Here is a 22,977-nt window from a genome sequence, read left to right as displayed (position 1 = left end):
GTTCTGTTCAAGTCTGGCGCTCTGCCACTTGCGCCCCAGCTTCCCTTCCCAGCTACTGATGGGACATTGACAGTAAGACTCTCCTGGATTTGCCCCAGCAGGATTCAAACCCTGAGCCTCTGACCTTAGCTCCTAAGTAGCAAGGATTACAGGTGTAGGCCACTAGTGCCTGACTTGCTCTTTGTTTGTACAGATCTTACCAGAATTTACTTAGGAGACTTCTCAGAGGCCGCCGTGAGCCTCCTGGCTGGCCGCAGGTGGTTAGGAGGTCACCTGCTGGTTGTGTCCAGCGGCCTTGGAAATAATGCTTGTGTGACTCATTATTCTGATGTCTGAGGTCTCAGGCATGTTGTATAGTGGTTATGCAGAAACCCATGTTTACCTTCTGAACCCCTTTCTGGATGGCGTTGGGATCTTGCGAGTCATTGGGGAGTTAAGTATAATGACAGTTACCATGCAGGGTAGAAGATAGATGGTTAATTGGTAAGAAGAGTCTCACAGATTTCCCTGCCAGGTTGGCTTTCAATCTTGATCCTCAGATCTCAGCCTCCTAACTAGTTGGGATTACAGGCGTACCACCAGTGTCTGGCCCCATCTGGGTTGTTCCTGGGACTCCAGGCAGGCCTGGCTGGGGTGGGCACCACTGCCGGCTTTGGTAGGCCCTGCCACAGACCGGAAGTCCTGCCAACACCCCCAGCTGCACCCCTCAGACACAGTGAGTCCAGGGTGGCCCGTGGTCAGCCTTTGTGAGCCGTTCCCACGGAGGGCCAGCACATGCAGCCCCCAAAGTCTCCACGGCCTCCCCACCATCTCTGGCACCAGGCAGGGACGGCGAGCTTGCCTCCCAGGGACCTGCTCCCCAGGGGCTGCTCGTGTCCCGGCCAGGCCCCGACCCTGGCCCCGCGCTGCAGGCTTGCAAGACACCCCGTGTGCCGCCTGCTAGAATGCGGCCAGGCAGAGCCCCGAGAGCAGCCCCGGCCGCAGCTGGCACTCCGAGGTGCTGAAGGCAGGACTCCAGGTGGTGGGGGAGGCGAGGCCCCCCCATCATGGCCCCTGCCATTTGCCCACAGTCTGTGTCACTCTTGTAATCTGGAAGCTCAGCTCAGGCCTTTTCTCTGCCCCTAGAAGAACTTGGAATAGTCGGGGGGCTGGGCGCCAGTGGCTCACCCCTGTCATCCCAGCTACTCAGGAGGCTGAGATCTGAGGATTGAGGTTCAAAGCCAACTGGAGCAGGAAAGTTGTAGAGCAGCTTTGGGGCTCAAGTAGTAGAGCACCAACCTTGAATGAAAAAGCTAAGGGACAGAGCCAGGGCCAAGTTCAAGGGCCCAGGACCAGCACCAGAAATGAAAACACCCTTCCCGCTCCTTTGCCGAGCAGACCAGAGAGCGTGGACACTCCTTTATTTCCTGAGCAGACCAGAGAGCGTGGACACTCCTTTATTTCAGCCAGCACTGCCCGTGTCCAGGAGACAAGGCTGGGGGGGAGGGTCCCTGCAGGGGGGGGGTTCCTGCAGAGGGGGGGTCCCTGTAGGGGGGTCCCTGCAGAGGGGGGGTCCCTGCAGGGGGGGGTTCCTGCAGGGCCAGCAGTCCTGGTGGGCGCGGCTGCCCCTTCACAGCTTCTCCAGGTAGGACCCAGGGACAAAGCCGCGCTGCCCGTTCCGTTCCACCGTCCACCAGCCGTCCTCCCCTTCCAGGACGACCACCAGGACATCACCAGCACAAAGGTCCAGCTCGTCGGAGTTCTGCACAGGAGGAGCAAGCGTGGGGCCCAGGCCACCCAGCACGGCCCAGAGGGTCCCCTGGGGTGCCGATCTTCCCCAGCTGACCGTGCTGACCGCGCCCCACAGCGCCCCCTGCTGCCCAGCCCGGGCATCCCCAGCCACCGGCCGTGTAAGCTAACCTCCCCATCTGCTGAGGGCTGGGCTGTGCGCGTCTGCGCCTGAGCTTGGCCTCCATTAGCGCCCGCACCCAGCCGCCTAGCCACACCGGGACACCTCCACCAAGGGGGCTCTGGGTTCCAGTTCCGCACCCCTCAGGGCTGGAGGCACGGTGTGGTTGGACATAGATCATCAGTTCTAGCTTGGCCAGAGGATTCTCGTTGGCCATGATGGTTCTCTGCACCCGTGGTCAGAGGACGAGGCCCGGGCTCTGCCAGCCTTTCCCGGGCAGGGCTCACCTGGGCTTTGTAGTCGTAGAGCGCGCGGTAGTCCCGGGCTGGCAGATGGTGATTTCCCTGTGTGCCCTGCACGCTGATGGTTGTGTACGTGACCTCGTCATTCCCTGGGGCAGTGGCCAGGGTCTCTGTGGAGGCTGCAAGCAGGATGAGGCCTGGCCTCTGCCCTTTCTAAGGGCTGGGCCTCCCCTGCCGCTCCCTCCCCCCCTCCCCTGCAGTCACTGCATAGAGCGCCGGTCTCCCAGTTACCAGCATGGGCCTGCGTGGACGTGGTCTTGGGACTTGCGTGAAGCAGGCCGGAGAACCTGGGGTCAGGGAAGAGAGGCAGGAGGCCCATCGAGGTGTCTCAGGGTTCTCTGCCAGGGCTGGGCTCCCCCGGCTCCCAGGGATGGATGGTTCAGGGGTGTCCCTCGGGCAGGAGCCCCCAAAGAGGATTAGTCCCTACAGCGCCTCCTATTCGCTGTGGATCAGCAAGGCACCTGCCGCCGGCCAGGAGGGGCTCATCCACTACTACCCAGGAGGCTGTTCGAAGCCAGCCGGGGCAGGAGGGTATGAGCCTCTTATCTCTAGTTAACCAGCAAAAGCCCAAAGGGGAGCTGTGGCCCAAGTCCTGAGCACCAAAGTTCAGGGACGACACCCAGGCCCTGAGTTCAGGCCCCAGGACCCGAACACAAAGCCCAGGTCTCCATTCTTGGCATCTCCCTTCCAGAAAAGCCGCCCGTCCAAGCTCAGCACCCTCCATCCCTTGTCCCCCACTGGCCAGACCCAGGTCCCATGTGGGGCCCCACATTAGGCCTGGGCATCAGACCACAGCAAATAGCCTGGAGAGTTCTGGAAGGCTCTCTGCCCATGCTTCTATGCATTTACTGCTGTAGCCTGGGGGTCCAGGATGCCAGCCCAGCCTCCTCAGGATGGAGCCTGCGCAGAGCTGAGCAGCTGCTAGCGCCTGCGGGAGTGTGGCTTCATGTTTCCTGCTCAGGTCCCAGGGGCGGAGGGCGCCACAGGGCGGACTGGGCCTGTCTCATCCACTGGGGCCTGGTCCCTGAGCGCAGCACCGGCACAAGGGTCTGCACACACAGTGTGCCAGAGGCCATGCAGGCCGGCGCGCTCCTAGCCCACTGCGCTGCCCCAGCCTCAGCGTCCTGTGTGTGGTGTCTCACCTCTTGATCATGCCGCAGGCCAGTGGCCCGCCCGGGCTGCCGGCCAGCGGGGTGACTTCCCGGTCGTAGTAGTTCTGGTATGGCACTGGAGCTGTGGCAGACGGCAAAGCCCATGAGGCCCTGGGACAGAGCCGGGGTTCTCTGCACCCAGCCCAGGCCCCTGGACCATCCTGGGGCTCGTATGGGAGAGCCCCCATGCTGTGTGTGCCCCAAGAATGCATGGGCAGCCAGCCAGCCAGACGCTGGTGGCTCACAGCTGTCACCCTACTAGCAAGGCTGGGAGCTGAGGATCGCGGTTCAAAGCCAGCCCCGGCAGGAAAGTCCCTGAGACTCTTATCTCCAGTGAACCACCAGAAAACTGGATGTGGCGCTGTGGGTCAAAGGGACAGCACTAAGCCTTGAGCAAAAGAGCTGAGGGACAGCGCCCAGGCCCCGAGTTCAAGCCCCACAGCACCCCCAACAAAAAGCCTGGAGGAGGGGGAGGGAAGTCGGCTCACCCGGGGGCTCGGTGCCCGTGCTCTTGGCCTGGATGAAGCTGTTGATGTCTGTGTCCACACTGCACCCCTCCAGTGTCAGCCGCACCTCCTCATAGAGCTGGGGGTGGGGGAGCGGAGGCTGGAGGCCGGCCTCCACCCCGCATCCACACCCCCTCTGCAGCCCACACCCCAACCTGGCCTCCCCACCGCCCAGCCCCAAGCTGAGGCACCGTGTGGGCTGTGTCTGCCTGTGCCCCGCCCCCCCTTCCTGAACCCCAGGCTCTGCACCCCCACACCCCCACCCCTTCCCGGCCTGCCAGGAGCACTAAGCCAGATTCCAGGCCTCGTGGGGTTCAGGGTCCCTAACATGGGGAGGGGGCTGGAGGCTGGCGTCCCCAAGGATGCACTGGTGGACGTGGGGGTGCAGCCCCCCCGGCCCCCCAGCCCCCCACCTCGTCGTCTCTGACGCACTGCATGGAGAGTTGGTTGCAGTGAACCCACAGGGCGTTCCTGAGGATGGTCAGCCGGTCAGACTCCTGGAGCTGGAAGGCCTGGGGGGCGGGGGGCAGGAGAAGAGGGCTTGGGGTCCCCCTCGGGCTACAGCCACACCGGGGGGCTTGTGTTGGGGCTTCATTGAGGTAGTCTCCCAGGCTGGCTTTGAACTGTGATCTTCAGCTCAGTTGCAGGCGTGCGCTACCGAGCCCGGCGTGGCTCAGCCTGGGGCCCTGTCATTAGGGCCAGGGAAGCCCAAGGTGGTCGGAGCGGGGGGGGGGGGGTCCCCCCCTCTGCCACTGGGGAACCCGAGGCGGCGCGCAGCCTCACCTCGCAGGTGGTCCGGTGCTCCTGCTCCCACTCGCCCCTCAGCCTCTCCAGCTGCTCGATGCTCTGCCTGTACACTCGTTCTAGAAGCAGAGTGGCCTTCAGGCGGGCCAGGCTGCCCCCCACGCCCTCACAAATGGGAAACTAAGGCAGCCAGGTGGGGGAAGGGGGCTGTCTGGGCCTGTGGGGCTGGGACCCCACAAAGCTTTGGGTCATGACCCCTTGAGATTCCGGGGGTCCCCTGCCTCCTGCCCTCCCCCTCCGCAGCCCGCTGGCGGCAGGCGCCCAGGACCACGCACCTGCCTCGGTGGCTGAGTCCTTGCACTGCTTGGCTTTGTTCTGGCTCTGCGGGGAGGCAGGGAGGCCGGCGCTGAGGAGGGCCCGTCAGCCCCTCGCCCCCCTCCTGGCACCCAGGGGACACCGAGGCCTCGCCCACCAGGCCCAGGCTGGTTCCCATGAAAAGGGAATCCAAATGGCCAGTGAGCCGGGCATGGTGGCTGGAGCCTGGCATCTTAGCTCCCTGGGAGGCAGGCACTGGAGGATCACGGTTGGAGGCCAGCCTGGGCAAAACAAGTTCTCAAGACTTCATCCCAGCCCTTGGCTGGGCGCAGTCACACACGCCTGTCACCCCGGCGGTGGCAGCAAAGGAAAGCACAAAGAGGATCACAGGCCAGGTGGGCATCAAGCAAGACACTGTCTTGAAAAGATGACAGAAAAATGGGCGGGTGGCAGCGCAGGGGCGGGCGCGTGCGCAGTGAGCGGGAGGCCTCGGGTTCAACCCCAGGGCTGTCGGGAGCTGCGCCTCGGCGTCCCCGGCTGTGTGACAGTGACACCCACCCTGCCCAGAGCCCAGAGCAGCCGGGAGCTCGGGCCCCGGGCTAGCTACACGTCCACCCTTCTCTCAGACATCCTGGGCCTCAGTTTCCCTGCAGGGATTGCTGACCATCCCACAACTGGAGGAGGGCGGGGGGCTGAACACGAGTGGGGCAGATTGGGGGTGTCCGCCCACCACCAGCCCCGCGATCGCACCTTCTCTATCTGCTTCTGGGGGGCGCCGGCGCCCAGGCGGCCCGCGGCCTGCTCAGCGTCGTCCGCGTCGCGACACTTCTGCTCATACGCCTTCTTGCACTGTGGGGAGGGGAGGGGTGAGTGGGGAGGGTCAGGTCCCCTGCCCTGGGGGGGATGGGGCTCTGGGGTCAGAGGCCCCCCGTGCGGCCCCAGCAGGCCCAGCGCACCCCACATGCGCGCTCACCTCCATGGCCTTCTTGTAGAGCGACAGCTTGCTCTTCTGCACACGGTCCATGACCGCCTCGTACTGCAGAGGACACGGGCTCTGAGTCTAGCAGGAGGGGCGGGGGGCCCCTCCCTGCTTTAGGGTGCTGGCCCTCTCCCAGAGCCGCCGCTGGCTCAGACAGGCCAGAGAGAAGCCCAGGCTGGCGGCTCACACCTGTAATCTGAGCTGCTCAGGAGGCTGAAATAGGAGGATCGTGGTTCAACACCGAAACTCTATCTCCAGTGAACCACCAGAAAACCAGAAGTGGAGCTGTGACTCAGAGCGCCAGCCTTGAGTGGAGGAGCTCAGAGACACGCCCGTGTGCCGAGTTCAAACCCCACAACTGGCCAACAAAAACCCCTCAAGCTATAGATCGTGTGTGTGCGCACACACGCACATACATACACACACACAAGTTCATTGTATTGTTCATTCTCAGGGCTTTGGCAGTGGTCTGCCGCTCACCGTAGCCAGGGCACCAGCACCTCCCTGGGGCTCTGGGAGGCAGTTCGGCCTCACATCCAGGTCCTCCCTGCCAGGCCTCCCTTAGGAGCCCAGGCCCAGCACTGGATCCCGAACCTCCCTGAGAAGCGTCCTGGGCCTCACTCCCTGAGGGCCGGGCCCTGCCCTACCCCAGACTCAGCTTCTTCCCCGGGGCCCCTCCCACTCTCTGCCCCACTCCCAGTTAACCCTGCCCGGCTCCAGTCCATGTAGAAATAATCAGGACCAAGCACAGTAGCTCATGCTTGTAATCCCAGCTATTCAGGATGCAGACGTAGGAAGATCCCAGACCAAAACTGGCCTGGGAGGGGGGAAAGTGCAAAAGATCTCAAAAAGCAAAGGAGACGAGGGCAGGACTGAAGCGGGAGAGCACTCGTCTGGCAAGTGTGAAGCCTGAGTTCAAGCCACGCACGCTTCCCCAGAGCATCAGCATCTTCGCCCCCCCACGCTGAGACACGTCACCTTCCTCCACCAATCACAACAAGCCCCGCCCCACACACAGAGGCTTCCCCGGCCTCCCCTGACTCCCCCGGCCTCCCCCTGACTCCCCCGGCCTCCCCTGACTCCCCCGGCCTCCCCTGACTCCCCCGGCCTCCCCTGACCCCCCCGGCCTCCCCTGACCCCCCCGGCCTCCCCTGACCCCCCCGGCCTCCCCTGACCCCCCCGGCCTCCCCTGACCCCCCCGGCCTCCCCTGACTCCCCCGGCCTCCCCTGACCCCCCCGGCCTCCCCTGACCCCCCCGGCCTCCCCTGACCCCCCCGGCCTCCCCTGACCCCCCCGGCCTCCCCTGACTCCCCCGGCCTCCCCTGACTCCCCCGGCCTCCCCTGACTCCCCCAGCCTCCCCTGACTCCCCCGGCCTCCCCTGACCCCCCCGGCCTCCCCTGACCCCCTGGGCCGGCCAGGCCTCACCTTCTTCCTCTGCTCCTTCTGCCGCTCCCGGAACTCCTCCAGGCCCCGCAGCTCCTCGCGCAGGGCCAGCGCCAGCTGCATGTGGGCGCTGCCCACGTTCTCCGTCTCTAGGGTCACAGTGGGCCTCAGCCACCCCAACTCCACACGCTGGACCAGCCCAGACGCACACCACTGCCATCCATCCATCCACCCACCAGGATGGGGCTGGGTTCCCAGGCCATGGGGGGGGGGGAGGACGAGGAGGGGGGGAGGGGGGGGACTCACGCTGCTTCAGTGCATCAAAGGAAGCCCTGAGGGAGCTGGGAATAGAAAAATTCCTGTCAGCCAGGAGACAGTACTGTGTCCACCTGAAGTGCTGGACTTTTATTCTGGAAGGAAGGTCTGAGGCTACATAGTAGCTCAGACACTGGTTTGCTGTGTGACCCCTGCAGGCGAGTTTCCCTCTCTGGGCCTCAGTTTCTCCTTCAGTGGAATAAGGAGAGAAGCCCGGATGGCAGGGGTGAATCTGGGCACCTCTGTCAGGAGACCCCAGGCCCCTGAAACCTGACCTGAGCTGCACCCCTCATCTGCTCCAGCTCAGAGCGCCCCAGGGGGCTGGACCTGAAGATGGGGGTCTCCAGCCGCCACCCCATGGGTTAGCTGACCAGCTCTGGACCCACTGTGTGGCACCACGAGCCCAAGAGTCCGGCAGTCAGAGGCAGATGGGGAAACTGAGGCCCAGCTATGGCCAGGCTCTCTGGGCTCACACCCGTGGCTATCCACAGCCTCTGCGGAGTGGCTCACCTGCCCCCTGCTGGCCACGTGGCCACAAGACATGCACCACACACACACACACACACACACACACACACACACACACACACACACACACACACACACACACACACACACACACACACACACACACACACACACACACACAGGACCATGGGATGCAGACCTCACACCCAGCGCTGTGGACGGCCCTGGGGCTCGGGAGCCCCTCACCCTGCTGAGTCTGACACGGGGAGGCCCAGCCCCCCCCAGCCCCTCCAGGAACCCAGACAATTTGCTCCTCAACTCCGAACCAAGCTACCTGAATTGTGTGTGTGTGTGCGCATGTGTGCATGTGTGCATGCGCACCAATCCTTGGATTTGAACTCAGCGCCCAGGCACTGTCTCTGGACTTTTTCACCCAACGCTGGTGCTCTACCACTTGAACCACACCTTCACTTCTGGCTTTATTTGGCCAGTCCTGGGGCATGAGCTCAGGGCCTGGGTGCTGTCCCTGAGCTGCTTTTGCTCAAGGCTAGCACTCTACCACTGGAGCCACAGCAACACTTCTGGCTTTTTCTGTGTATGTGGTGCTGAGGAATCGAACCCAGGACTTTATGCATGCTAGGCAAGCGCTCTACCATGGGGCCACCTTCCCAGCTGCCACTTCTGGTTTTCTGGTGGCTTATTGGAGTTGAGCCCCACAGGACTTTCCTTCCTGGGCTGGCTTTGAACCCCGATCCTCAGATCTCAGCCTCCTGAGTAGCTGGGATGGCAGGCGGGAGCCACGGGCATGGGCAGGAAGCCTGAATTCTTAGCCCAGCACGGTGAGGGCCGGCCCGGGCTGGGGGAGCCGGCCCTGGGACCCCGGGGTGGGGGAGCCCGCCCTGAGCCCCCGCACCCACACCCCCCTGCGCTGGCGGCCTGGCGCCGTCGCCCCCAGCCCTGCGCCCGGCTCGCAAGTCGCAGTTCTTACTTGATCTCCGTGTGGCCGCCCGCCTTCCGCGCGATCTGCACCAGCTCCTTCCCGTACCGCTCCTCCGCCTGCGCCCTGCCATGCCGGGCGGCCGGGCTGTGTCACCGCGTCACCCGCCGGCTGCCAGCCCCTGCACCCCCCATTGTCCCTCCCACCCCAACATCCCCAGAGGCTGCGTTCCTGACTGACTGGGCCAGAGGGTGTGTGTGTGCGTGTGTGTGCGTGTGTGTGCGTGTGTGTGCGTGTGTGTGTGTGTGTGTGCGTGTGTGTGGACTGGGCCTTGAACTCAGGGCATTGGCACTGTCCATTTGCTTTTCCATTCAAGGTAGGGGCTCTACCACTTGAGCTCCGTCTCCATTGCTGACTTTTGCGTGGGTAATTGGAGGAAAGCGTCATGGATTTGACTAGACGACGGCGGCTCGCGCCTGTCATCCGAGCTACTCAGGAGGCTGAGAGCTGAGGGTCGGGGTTCAAAGCCAGCCGGGGCAGGAAGAGCCATGACTCTTTATCTGCGAGGAACCACCAGGCAACTGCAAGTGGCGCTGTGGCTCAAGCAATGGACTTTTCTAGCTCAGATTGAGCTAGGATCCTCAGCTCTCAGCCTCCTGAGTGGCTGGGATTACAGGCGTGAGCCGCTGGCTTCTGGCATTTGATTCTTTTGTGTGTACTCCCATCCTGGTGCTTGAACCCAGGGCCTGGGGGCTGCCCTGAGCTTTTTGCTCATGGCTGGTGCTCTACCGCTTGAGCCACAGCTCTGCTTCTGGCTTGTTGGTGTTTCACTGGAGATCAGAGTCTCACAGACTTTCCTGCCCGGGCTGGCTTTGAACCGCGATCCTCAGCTCTCAGCCTCCTGAGTAGCTGGGATGCCAGCGTGAGCCGCCGGGGCCCGCTTCGGGGTCCCTGCTGGGGCGTGCGCGTGCCCCGGCCCCCGCACCCCTGCCCGCCGCCCCCCCCGGCTCACCTCTGCCTCAGGAGCTCCTCCACGTCCTTGCACATCCTCCTGCCGTCCAGCAGCCGCTGCAGCAGCACCTCGTACCCCGTGTGCGCCGTGAAGTCCCTGCACTGCGACAGGACGCGCTTGGCTCAGGAGGGCGCCCCCTCCGGGCAGGGCAGCAGACGCCTGGGGGGACCCCTCTCTCCAGCCTCTTCGTTCTTAGGGTTCAGGCTCTAGACTCACAGAGGCTTGGGTAGCACCACTGACCGAGCAAAGGGTGCTCTGCCTGGGATCAAGGGGACCTAGGAGAGCCGGGCTCAGTAGCTCACGCCTGTAATCCCAGCCACCCAGGAGGCTGAGAGCTGAGGATCACAGTTCAAAGGCAGCCGAGGCAGAGAAGTCCAAGAGACTCTGATCTCCAACGAGCCAGCAAAAAGCCAGAAGTACAGGCGTGGCTCAAGTGGTAGAGCACCAGGGGGAAAAACACCCAGGGATCGCAAGAAGACTTAAGTTCAAGTCCTGGGACTGGACCAAACAGACAAAGACAGGAATTCGACCCTTGGGGCCGGCCCTGGGCTGGGCAGTGTCTAGGCCTGGGCAGGGGCCCAGCGGGGAGGTGCCCACCGCCCCCCTCACCTGGCGGCGCGGGTTCAAAGGAGACACAGTGCCCACCCCGGCCATTCCGAGACAGCGCAGGACGGAGCCCAGGCCGCAGCTGCCCAGGAGCCCGACAGCCGGGGAGCCACCGGCACAAGTGATGGAATGTTCCAGAAAGTCCCTGAACTCCACCCCCCTCCCCCAGGAGCAGCCCCAGCTCTCCCCACCCAGGAGGTCGGCTCTGACTCATGGCACCGGGCTGGGAGGAAAGAAGGAAGCAGAAATTCCATCCCAGCACACGATCGAGAGGTTCACTGTCCAAGATCCTCACACACACACACACACACACACACACACGCGCGCGCGCGCACACACACACGGCACCTATCAGCTCCGGGCCAGCCTTCTACCCCCCCCCCCCACACACGCACCTTAGCATCTGGGCGCCCAGGTTCTTCCCATGGCTCCCCACTCCTTTGTGACATTCAAACTCAGCAGTGTGGACCATCTGGGACCAATTTTTCCCCCCCAAGCCAGGGCCCAGTGGCTCACCCCTGTCATCCAAGCTACTCAAGAGGCTGAGATCCAGAGGATCACAGTTCAAGGCCGGCCCGAGGCACCTGGGAGGAATCGTGGCTATGGTACGGAGGATCCGGGTCTGCCTGCCACCTCCCGGTGGAAGGAAGCCAGGCGTGGCGGCTCACGCCTGTAATCCCAGCCACAGTGGAAGGAGCAAAATAGGCAGATTGCAGTCTAGGCAAAAATTGCAACCAGAGGCCGGGGGTGCGGGGGAGAAGGGGGACCCTCAGAGACCACACACGGGAATTCTGGCCGTCCTGTTTCCAGAAGCAGCGTTTGCGCTGGCTCTGTTCTGGGTGGATCTGGGGGTGCCCCTTGCCCCAGCCCCGCTGTGCCCCCCCGGCTGGACAGAAGCGCAGCTCCATGGCCACCGGCGCTTCCTCCTCTTCCTGCGTGAATCACGTTCGGCTGCACTGAGCGCAGAGCCCGGCCTGCCCTTTCCTTCATGGAGGACGGTGGAGGGCAGGGGCCGGCCCGGCTTAGTGTTCCCCTGGTTATGGGGTGCTACCTTCGCCGTGCCCCATCCGGGTGAGCTGGCTGACACCAGCAGCTCACGCCTGTAATCCCGGCACCTCAGGAGGCTGAGCTGCGCGGATCACGGTTTGAAGTCATCTCCAGTGAAGCACCAAGGAAGAGCTGGAGCTGGAGGTGGGGCTCAAGTGGTTGAACCCCAGCTTTGAATGCAGCAGCTCGGGGATGGCGCCCCGGCCCCGCGTGTAAGCCCCGGGCGGGCACGCATGCGCCCTGGGCACACACACCGATCGGACCTCACCCTGGTGACAGTGGCCATCGGCCAGGGCCCGTGAACTCACTGACCACGTGAGCCGCAGCCCCACGCCGGCCTTTTGCTGATTCACTAGAGATAAGTGTCTCTCAGATCTGTCTGCCCAGGCTGGCTTTGGACCGCGATCCTCAGATCTCAGCCTCCCCGAGTAGCTAGGGTGACAGGCGTGAGCCACCCGGGCCCGGCTGAGCTCTTCATTTGTAACTTATGCCTTAAAAAAACACAGCCATGGTTTATTCATGTCCTGGTCCCAAATCAACAACAACAAAAAGCATCGTTTGGTGGTGGGAGCAGACACAGCAGGGTCAGCCAGGGCCCGCTGCCGCTCAGCCTGAAGCCTTGGCCAGGCCTCTCCACACCCACCGTGGTGCCTACGCCTGAGTTTCGCGCCTCCTGCAGCCAGAGTGGCTGCCGTTGCTCCTTCACTCGCAACTGCCTCCCTCTTGCCTGTGGCCATGAGAAGAACCATGAGGGAAACTGAAGCAGGGGTGCTTCGCTCTGGAGAAGGCAGCCCCTGGGAAGGTGAGGGGGAGATAGAGCTACTTGGCTCTTTGAGGGGCCCCACGCAGCGGCTGTGCACAACAAGGCTTACCCCTGGGTGAGCATTTAGGGGCCCTGCAGAGGGCGTGGTTCTGTCACTGCTGGCTTGGGTGTCAGAGGTGTCCCCGGCAGCTTTCGATAAACCATTCATCTGCTGTCACTGGCGTCACTGTGGTTATTATTACAATCCCTATCCGTGCTGTGATTGGTGGAGGTCCTGGCAGTGGATTCAGCGCTTGCTGGGCAGGTGCACGACCACTCCAGTACTACTGCACTCCTATTTTGAAATAGGTGGGGGCCACGGCCAGCCTGGATCTCCCTCCTCCTATTCCTGCCCCCTGCACAGCTGGCACCACCGTCAGGCAGCACCGCACTGGTGCCCTGGTGAGAGGAGGGAGGCTGGCCTCCAACCTCCATCCTCCTTACCCGCCTGCCTCCTGAGCACGGGGACCCCGCCTCGCGGGGCAGGAGCTGCTCCACCCAGCACGGACCTGCGTGGGGCGTGTGGCCGCTGACGGTCAAACCCAGGAAGGCCAAGGGCCAAGCATGGAGGAATCGCTTGGATGGATGGACAGACGGATGCACGGATGGACAGACGGATGCACGGATGGTCAGGATTCAGTTAAAGCCAGGCGCCAGTGGCTCACGCCTGTCACCCTAGCTACTCAGGAGGCTGAGATCTGAGGATCACAGTTCAAAGCCAGCCTGGGTAGAAAAGTCCATGAGACTCTTATCTCCAATAAACCACTAGAAAACCGGGAGTGGTGCTGTGGCTCAAGCGGTAGAGCGCTGGGCAGTGCCCAGACCCCCCCCCCCACACACACAAATGATGTGGTTCTAAAGTGGGTGAGAAGAGATACTTCCCCAAAGAAGACACTGAAATGACCAACAGGCACGTGGAAGGACACCCAGTGTTAGTCATGAGAAATGCAAATCGAAGCCGCCATGACTCCACGCTGGAGCAAGAAACCGCTGAGTCTCAGCAAAGATACAAAGACCCGCAGGTGTGGCTGCTGTCAAAGAACAAGAACAGAAGTGATTCGCAGTAAAACGCGAGGCCGGCGCGGGGGCTCCCGCCTGGCAGCCCAGCTGCTCAGGAGGCTGAGATCTGAGGATCGAGGTTCAAAGCCAGCCTGGGCAGAAAAGTCCAGGAGACTCTTATCCCCAGTGACCCACCAAAAGCCAGAAGTGAAGCTCAAGTGGTAGAATGTCACCAGGGTTTATGACAGTCCATTCACAGCAGCTGGAGAGAGGAAATGGCAGGTCCATCGATGGCTGAAGCCATAGATGAGGAATCACACACACACACACACACACACACACACACACACACACACACACACACACACACACACTGGAATAGCATCAAATATACAGGAAATTTCCGCCAAATGAGCCTTAGATACCCCACCGAGCTGGGCACAGTGGCTCACTCCTGTAATCCCAGCTACTCAGCAGACATAACCAGGAGGGTCATGGCCCAGGCCTGCCTGAACGAAAATGAAAGACCTCATCCGAGACACGCACTTAACAAGCAAAAGGCCCCGAGTTCAAACCTCAGTCCTGCCCCAAACCACACACTACACCAAGTCAAACAACACAGGCAGGAAAGGATCAACACTGCTATTTCTAAGATAGTCAAATCCAGAGACAAAGTGCAAACAGAGCTCAGATGGGGGTTGGGGAGAGAATGCCCCCTAAAGCCATCGGGGGAAGGCCGGCTACGGTGGAGGCCATGTTGGAAGTTGGTGGAAGCTTTAGGGGGTGGAGCCTAAGCGGAAGGAAGTTAAGTCATTGGGGGGAGGGGTCCTTCCAAAGGATATTGGGCTGAGATCTGAGGATCACGGTTCAAAGCCAGACTGGGTAGAAAAGTCCATGAGACTCTTATCTCCAGGGAACCACTAGAAAACCAGGAGTGGTGCTGTGGCTCAAGTGGTAGAGCACTCGCCTTGAGCTGAAGAGCTGAGGGACAGCGCCCAGGCCCTGAGTTCAAGCCCCACGGCTGACAAAAGCAAAAAACAAAGGCAATGGTGGTGTCCAGGCCCCCCTGGCAGAAATCAGACGGGATGGAGTTGAGCTAGAGGCTGCTCCGGACACTCGGAAGCGGAGGCCGGGCGGTGGAGGATCCCACGCAGGCTGCACCCTGCGGCCGGCCGCACCCACGCCCACCCCGCGCTGCCCCTGCGTGCCCGGAGCCTCAGCTTCCGCTTCCTGTGATCATCCCCCCCCCTGCCCCCCAGCTGGCTACTTCCTGTTGCCCAATGTCATGTGGCTTGTCCCCAGCAGCGCACGGAGAGAAAGTGTCACCACCAGCCCCATCTGTCACCACCGCCCCGCAGACCCTTCCCGAACCCACAGGCACGGAACTGCGCACAGCCCCCACCCCACCCCGGGCATTTCCTCTCTGGAGAACAGAGCTAAGAACAGCAAAGGCTTGGTAAGAGTAACTAAAAAGTTAGAACGAAAGGATCGCAGGCATTGCCACCACGAACACGTAATCCATGGCTGAGCACCTGTGGCTCACGCCTGTCAGCCCAGATCCTCAGGAGGCTGAGATCGGAGGATCACGGTTCAAAGCCAGCCTGGGCAGGAAAGTCCAGGAGACTCTGATCTCCAATGAGCCACCAGGAAACCGGAAGTGGCACTGTGGCTCAAGTGGTAGAGTGCTCACCTTGAGCTGAAGAGCTGAGGGACAGCGCCCAGGCCCAGAGTTCAAGCCTCATGATAAACACAAAGTAATATTTGAAGAGAAAGAGATACCTGACCTGAAATGGTATACAATGTCAACATGCACTGAAATATATATAGCTTTTACATTTTATGTTCAAGTTAAAGATCACCGGTGTGTGTGTGTGCACAGATGCACGCACTAGTCCTAGGGCTTAAACTCAGGGCCTGTGCTCTGTCCCTGAGCTTTTGTGTTCAAGGCTGGGGCTGTACCACTTGAGCCACACCTCCAGCTTCCCGCTTTTTGGTAGTTATTTGGAGAATCAAGAGTCTCATGGACTTTCCTGCCCGGGCTGGCTTCAAACCATGATCCTCAGATCTCAGCCTCCTGAGTAGCTGGGATGACAGGCCGGAGCCCTCAGCCACCTGGCTGGTTATCTTGTTTCTGGAAACCCATGGAACAACCCTTGGTGAAGAGGAATAGTCAAGGACAGTCATGTTCTAGAAAGAGCCACAGTGAACGGTGCATGCTGGCTGGGCACCGGGGGCTCACGCCTGTCATCCCAGCTACTCAGGAGGCTGAGAGCTGAGGATCATGGTTCAAAGCCAGCCGGGGCAAGAAAGTCTGTAAGACTCTGATCCAATGTACCAGCAAAAAAACCAGAAGTGGCTCAAGTGGTAGAGTGCCAATCGTGAGCAAAAGACACTTAGGGACAGCGTGCAGGCCCTGAGTTCAAGCCCCAGAACTGGAACCAAAACAAACAAACACCGAAGCAGCACTCGAGAAGGTGAGAAGTATCTGGAGGAAGTTGAACTCAGAGCTGACCAAATTCTGCACCACAAAAAGAACTCATATATATTTTTTTAATGTCCTTTTACTGCCTAGACCAGAACCATTGGCACACGTGATGCTTGCATGTAAGCTTCCGTGGATTGAGGAATCAGCCCCTCAGCTGCACTGATCCACCTACACGGAGATCTTGTTGAAAGCTAAAATGTTCTAGAAATGAAGGGAGGGCGGACACAAGGCTGTGGACAACAGACCTGTTCCCATGGAAGATGATCCCCGAAAAACACAGGAAAAATACCACTGCATGCTAGCGGGTGCTGAGGCTCAGGCCTGTCATCCTAGCTTCTCAGGAGGCTGAGATCTGAGGATCGCAGTTCAAAGCTAGCCCGACAGCAAAGTCCATGAGACTCTTATCTCCAAAGAACCACCAGAAAACCAGAAGTGGTGCTATGGCTCGAGAGGTAGAGTGCTAGCCTTGAGCTAAAGAGCTGAGGGACAGTGCCCAGACCCAGAGCTCAAGCTCTACAACTGACCAAAAACCCAAAAAACAAAAAAAAAAGCAAGCAAACAAACAAAAAAACGCTTGTCCACGCTGGTGGTCTACCACTTCAGCTATACCTCCAGCCTTGCTTTTTGCTGGCTATGCTGGTGAGGGAATCTAGCATAAACTTCCTCTGCTTCGGCTGGCCTTGAACAACAATCCTCTAGATTGCAGCCTCCTTTTTTTTGTCTGTCGTGGGACCTGAACTCTGAGCCTGGGTGCTGTCCCTCAGCTCTTCAGCTCAAGGCTAGCGCTCTACCACTTGAGCCACAGCGCCACTTCCAGCCTTTTCTGCTTATGTGGTGCTGGGGAATCGAACCCAGGGCCTCATGCATGCAAGGCGAGCGCTCTACCACTGAGCCACCTTCCCAGCCCGATCGCGGCCTCTGAGCAGCTGGGATGCCAGGCTGGTTTTCAGAGCCCCAAGTTAGAGCAAGTGTCAGCAAAACATGTCAGCCTCTCCTGATATGTTAAAGTCCCAGGACTGGCCAAAGTGGGGCCCCCTGGGTCCCCTCCTAAATGAGGAACTTTGGAGTCTCAGCACAGAAAAGGGAAGAGGCGCCAGCAGCTTCAGGGGTGCATCGTGGGGGAGGGGAGCGTGGCAGCCCAGCTACAGCGCTACTGTGCGTCTCCAGCGGGTCCCTCCCCGCAGGACAGAAGGAAGAGCTCACCCAGAGCGAAGTCATCGCAGCCTAGCATGCACATGCGCACACGTGCAGGAGTGTGTGCATAGATGAGCACGTGGCTAGCCTCATTCAACTTTACCTTTCCTTAACTATCCCCAAAGCAAGATGGTGTGCATCTCAATAAAACCCAAGCCACACCCGAGTGGGGCACGCCTCTCATCCCTGCTACTCAGGAGGCTGAGATCTGAGGATCGTGGTTCAAGGCCTGGGCAGGTAAGTCCACGAGACTCTGATCTCCATGGACAATGAAGTGGCGCTGTGGCTCTAAGTGGTAGAACGCTGGCCTTGAGCAAAAGAGCTGGGGACAGCGCCCAGGCCCTGAGTTCAAGCCTCACAACCAACAAAAATAAAAATAGAACCTGAGTCAGGGCCAGGTACCAGTGCTCACACCTGTAATCCCGGCTGAGATGGGAGGATCGTGGTTTGGTTTGGTTTTGTCGGTCGTGGGGCTTGAACTCTGGGCTTGGGCACTGTCTCTGAGCTCTTCAGCTCAAGACGAGTGCTCTATCACTTGGGCCACAGCACCACTTCTGGTTTTCTAGTGGTTTATTGGAGATAAAAGTCTCATGGACTTTCCTGTCCGGGCTGGCTTTGAACCACGATCCTCAGATGTCAGCCTCCCGAGTACCTGGGATGACAGGCGTGAGCCAGCAGTGCTTGGCTAAGGATCATATTTTGAAACCAGCCTGGCGAAGAAAAACCTTGGAGAGACTCTTATCTCCAAGTAACCACCAAAAAGCCCAAAGTAGAGGTGTGGCTCAAGTGGTAGAGCGCTAGCCTTGAGCAAAAAAGAAGAAAAATAAGCTCAGGGATAGGCCCAGAGTTCAAACCCCAGGATGTGTGCACATGCGCATTCACACACACATACACACACACACACACACACACACACACACACACACACACACACACACACACACACACACACAAGCCTGGACAGGAAGTGAGAACTTATGCAAAGAAAATGATAAGGGTACGCCGGGCGCTGGTGGCTCACGCCTGTAATCCTAGCTACTCAGGAGGCTGAGATCTGAGGATCGCGGTTCAAAGCCAGCCCAGGCAGGAGAGACTATGAGACTCCTATCTCCAATAAACCACCAGAAAACGGAAGTGGCGCTGTAGCTCAAGTGGTAGAGCGCTCGCCTTGAGCTGAAGAGCTGAGGGACAGCGCCCAGGCCCAGAGTTCAAGACCCAGGACCGACAAAAAAAAAAAGGAAAATGATAAGTGTACAGCTGGACTGGAGGCGTGGACTGGATTGGCTTGCACTGTGTGTGTGTGTGTGTGTGTGTGTGTGTGTGTGTGTGTGTGTGCCAGTCCTGGGGCTTGAACTCAGGGCCTAGGCACTGTCCCTGAGCTTTTTGGCTCAAGGGTGGCGCTCTACCACTTGAACCACGGCGCCACTTCCGGCTTTTCGCTGCTTCATTGGCGCTAAGAGTGATAGCATGGACCTTCCTGCCCAGGCTGGCTTTGCACCGCGCGTGATCCTCAGATCTCAGCCTCCTGAGTGGCTGGGACGCCAGGCGTGAGCCACCGGCGCTTAGCTCTTGCTTGCGCTTAGGACCCAGAGATGGGGGAGCTGGAGGTTCCTGTCTGTGGTAAGTTCTGTGTTCTTCCCATGGACCTCATCTCACAGATAGGCCAGGCTCTGAGCCTCAGCCACACACTTCCTGCCAAGCAGCTGGTGATTTTACGGCAGGGTACAGAGCAGAAATGATCCCTCTCCTCCCCTCCTGCGGCCAGCCAGGGCACCCCACGGCACCCCACCCCTGCAGCCTGCCCCCGAATGCCGCAGGAGTCAATTCCCCCATTGAACCCCACTTCTGAACCGCGGGGAGCGACTTCTGTCTCTTTTGCCGCCCACCTGTGAGTCACCTAGGGAGGCCTGGCCCCCAGGCAGCCCTCTGCTGCTACTTCTGTAACCTGCTACGTGCACATGGGGTTAAATTGCAGAGGCCAAGACTCCTGGCACCCTGCGGTACAAGTAAAATATATGCACTTCTCAGCCGGGCACTGCTGCGCACACCTGTCATCCCGGCTGCTCAGGAGGCTGAGCTCTGGGGATTGTGGTGCACAGAGCCAGCCTGCTCTGGAAAGTCTGTGAGACTCTTTATCTTCAAGTAAGCAGCAAAGAGCTAGACGTGGAGCCGTGACTCAAGTGGTAGGACACCAGCCTTGAGTTTAAAAGCCAAGGAGCAGCTCCCAGGCGCAAGTTCAAGCCCCAGGTCTGACACAAACAAAAGAAAGGTCAGACCAGAAGAGGGGTGGGGAGGACCAGCCAAAAAGCTCCTCTATCCACTTTACCCGGTCGTCCTGCCTCGGGGGAAGCCCTTTGCCTCGGTTTCCCCATCTCTACCCCTGAGGCTGTTGCGCAATGCCTTCCAGGAGGAGCGGCTGTGTGACGGCAGACAAGTCTGTCAAGTTCTCTGGGCCCCATGTGAATAACCAGGGGGACGAGAGCCTCTAGTCCATTGGTGCTGTGCGGTGAAACTGGTGGATACATACACAGCCCTGAAGATGGTGTCTGGAACATTCCTAGTACAAATGCCACGGTGGGGGGAGGAGGGAGAACAGGGGCTCATGCCTGTAATCCTAACTACCGAGGAGGTTGGGTCAGAGCAATCTGATCTCCAAGTCACCAGTGAAAAGACAGAAATGGAGGTCTGGCTCAGGTGGTAGAGCACCAGCCTCGAGCAAAAAAATACAATAAGAGCCAGAAACCCAGAATTTAAGCCTCAGCCAATCCCTCCATCCACCCATCAATCAGAAGACGATTGAAGATGTACACATCACATCCATTAGCTTTGGGGGAAAAGCTCAGTATTACTAAACCCAGAAAGAAATTGGGGTCCCAGGTACCGGTGGCTCCCACCGGTAATCCCAGCTACTCAGGAGGCTGAGATCGGAGGATCCAAGTTTGAAACTAGCTCATCCAAGAAAAGTCTTTTTTCAAGAGACTCTGTATCCCATTACCCAGCAAAAAGCTTAGCTGGAGGCACGGCTCACGTGGTGGAGGACCAGCTGTGAGCAGGTCGGGAAACAGAGCACGAGAGCCTGGGATCCAACAAACAAACAGCAACAACATTGTTACCATGTGTGGGTTTTCCTGAGCAAACCCTGGGGACAGATAATATGATACCGCAGTGGCCTGAGTTGTCCCCAGGAAGCGCAGAGGACATGGGGGTCACCTCCCCCTGTTCCTTGTGCACCATCTTCCTGTCTGGACCCCTCCCCTACGTTGAAGGGGGGCTCTGGGTTGAGACAGTACGGCTCAACTGGTCAGAGTCCCTGGGCCGCTCTGGGGCGCCGTGATCTGGAGTTCTAGGCCCTTCCACCTCTCCCCAACTTTGGACTACAGCCCAAGCCAGAGCAGCGATGTGGGACCCCCAGGCCCCTCGCCCGGGGTCCTCGCTGCCAGCCCGGGTTGCAAGCTCCTTGAGCTCATGAACTGATTCCACACTTGTCCTTATAAAGCCAAGGAAAGCCGAGCGCTGTGGCTCACGCCTGTCATCCCGGCCACTCAGGAGGCTGAGATCTGAGGATCGCAGTTCAGAGCCCGCCCAGGCAGGAAAGTCTGGGAGACGCTTATCTCCAAGGAGCTACCAAGAAGCTGGAAGTGGCGCTGTGGTTCAAGTGGTAGAGCGCCAGCCTTGAGCACAAAAGCTCAGGGACAGCGCCCAGGCCCTGAGTTCAAGTCCCGGAACCAGCACAGAAATAACTAAATGTAGAGAAACTGAGACCCAGACAGCCCACCCATGCCCTGCCCAGGAGAGACCTTCTGTGCCCTCAGTACCGACAACAGGCCACTCACACAGCCGGCCCTGGCCCCAGGCAGAGCCGGGAAGGCCGGGCCCGCCTCAGTGTGTCCCAGCCTCCAGGCCAGTGCTGATCAGTCTCCTGTGGCAAAGCGGGAGGCAGGAACAAGCCCTGGTTCTCAGCAGAAAGCCGTCAGCTTGCGGCTGGGGAAAGCTGAGACCGAGTGGAAAATGCACACAGGAGCCCGGACTACACAACCCCGCCACACCACTCGGCCCCAGCACTGGCAGGAGGCTGTCAATCCTGGACGGATGTCTCCCAAGGTTCACAGGGAAACGGGTTGGATGAGGGGAGAGAATCACCGCGTGCTGGGGTCCGGCAGACAATCCGTACTTCAGTGCGTGGATTTCCACCACACAGAGAGAGAAACGGAGGCTCGGGACAGAAAATCAGCCACTCAGACTGTCAATAACCAGGCAGTCTAGCCGAACTCAAGGCTGTCTAGTCCCCGAGAGTGTGGTCTGTCCTTTGTTGCGCCTACCACCTTGGGTCCTCTTCCAGCCCCCATCTACGGGAAACTCTTCCCCTCGGCCGGGTGTGGCAGCTCACGCCTGTAATCCCGGCCGCTCAGGAGGCTGAGGCTCTGAGGATCAAGATTCAAGCACACCCCCCCATACACACACAGGAGCTCCTGGGGTACGGGACAGGGGCTCCCCGAGAAAACTCAGCCCTAGGAGCACCGAAGATGGTCCTGTGTGCAGGGGTAGGGGCGCTGGATGATCTACCCCAACCTCACATACACCCCCAAATCCTCTAGCTCTCAGGAGCACCCCTGATGCGGCCATCACAAGACCCCCAAGGTTTAAGAGACAGCGCCCACTGCATGTCCCCATCCCCCCCCCGTTCTGTGTCCCCAGCTGACGGCCCGGCTGGCCACTTACCCAGAAGGCATCTCGGAAGTGGAGCTGCGCGATCATGGCCCAGCGTGTCCCCCTCTCGGGTCTCGGGCAGGGTGGACGCCAGCCAGCAGCCCCCGGCTCTAGGAGGGAAGGGAGGAGCTTGGAGTTTGACTCAGCAGCCGGCTGAGGACGGGGTTGTGTCCGGGCCAGCAGCCTCCACCATAGATCCACAGCCGAGGAAGATGCCAGCCAGAGAGGAGGCAGAACCCGGGGAGGCCCGGCGAGGTGAGGCCAGGAGAGGTGAGGCAGGCGGCCTGGGGCCCGCACAGGAAGGTTTGTGCAACCTCCGGGCCCCTCCCGCCCAGGGCAGGCCCTGAGCCCGCACCCACAGGAAGTGCGGCTTGCTAAGAGCTTCTAGAAAGCTCCACCCATCACCTGCCACCCTGCCGTCTGCCCCTGCCTGTCTCCTGCTCAGGTCCTGAGCACTGGATTCTCAGAACCGTCAAGTTAGACAGCTTGTGGCTTAGGAAGCCCGGAGGTTTGTCACCTACCCAGCTCCAACCGCGACGAAGATTGTGTGTGTGTGTGTGTGTGTGTGTGTGTGTGTGAGTGTGTGAGTGTGTCCATCCTAGGACTTGAATCCAGGGCCTGAGCACTGTCCTTGAGTTTCTTTTTTAAACTCAAGGGTGGTGCTCTACCACTTGGGCCACAGCTTTACTTCCGGCTTTTTGTTACCTCCTTGGAGCTAAGAATCTTGCGAGGCTGGCTTCCAACCGTGATCCTCAGATCTCAGCTCCTGAGGAGCTGGGATGCCAGGCGTGAGTTAAGATTCTTGGGTTCTTACAGACCTTCAACATCTGGCCCCAGCTGCCCCCAGGACCCCAGAACCTGTCCCCAAATGCTCAGAGACAGGACAGGTACAGCGCCAAGTCCTAGAGGCGGAGAGGACAGAGGTAGGAAGGGCGGGTAAGTAGCGAGGCACAGGCTGAGGACACTGGAATCGGCCCCCTCACTACCCACAAACACACTCGACCCTAGAGAAGGCTGGGGCGCCCAGGCCCAGGCCCGGGCCTAGGTTTGGTTTAGTTTGAACACCTTCAAGTGCTGGGCGCCCATGGCTCACCCCTGTCATCCTAGTTACTCAGGAGGCTGAGATCTGAGGATCG

The 22,977-nt window shown here is 60.1% G+C and overlaps 1 protein-coding gene across 3 annotated transcripts; it reads right to left on the bottom strand.

Annotated features, from left to right (window-relative positions):
- Positions 1-1,385: 1,385 nt before the first annotated feature.
- Positions 1,386-22,179, bottom strand: Pstpip1 (proline-serine-threonine phosphatase interacting protein 1). Of its 3 annotated transcripts, none has more exons than XM_070042821.1 (15): positions 21,854-22,179; positions 10,002-10,102; positions 9,041-9,136; positions 7,576-7,610; positions 7,312-7,418; positions 5,880-5,942; positions 5,657-5,755; positions 4,927-4,972; positions 4,631-4,710; positions 4,261-4,359; positions 3,830-3,926; positions 3,333-3,423; positions 2,422-2,477; positions 2,176-2,309; positions 1,386-1,741 (listed from the first exon to the last, which is right to left on the bottom strand). In XM_070042821.1, exons 1-15 carry the CDS (start codon positions 21,887-21,889, stop codon positions 1,610-1,612), a joined length of 1,272 nt encoding a protein of 423 aa, XP_069898922.1. In that variant the 5' UTR covers positions 21,890-22,179; the 3' UTR covers positions 1,386-1,609. The 3 variants fall into 3 exon arrangements, with proteins under 3 accessions (XP_069898922.1, XP_069898924.1, XP_069898923.1); XM_070042823.1 differs by having other exon boundaries at positions 10,002-10,097; XM_070042822.1 differs by having other exon boundaries at positions 9,041-9,115; positions 21,854-22,178.
- Between the last annotated feature and the right edge of the window lie 798 nt (positions 22,180-22,977).

This window comes from Dipodomys merriami, unplaced genomic scaffold (genome assembly GCF_024711535.1).
Source record: "Dipodomys merriami isolate MVZ:Mamm:240054 unplaced genomic scaffold, mDipMer1.0.p SCAF_33, whole genome shotgun sequence".
Taxonomy (NCBI): domain Eukaryota; kingdom Metazoa; phylum Chordata; class Mammalia; order Rodentia; family Heteromyidae; genus Dipodomys; species Dipodomys merriami.
Note: the sequence above shows the minus strand (reverse complement) of the source record. Positions and strands in the feature narration are given on the sequence as shown.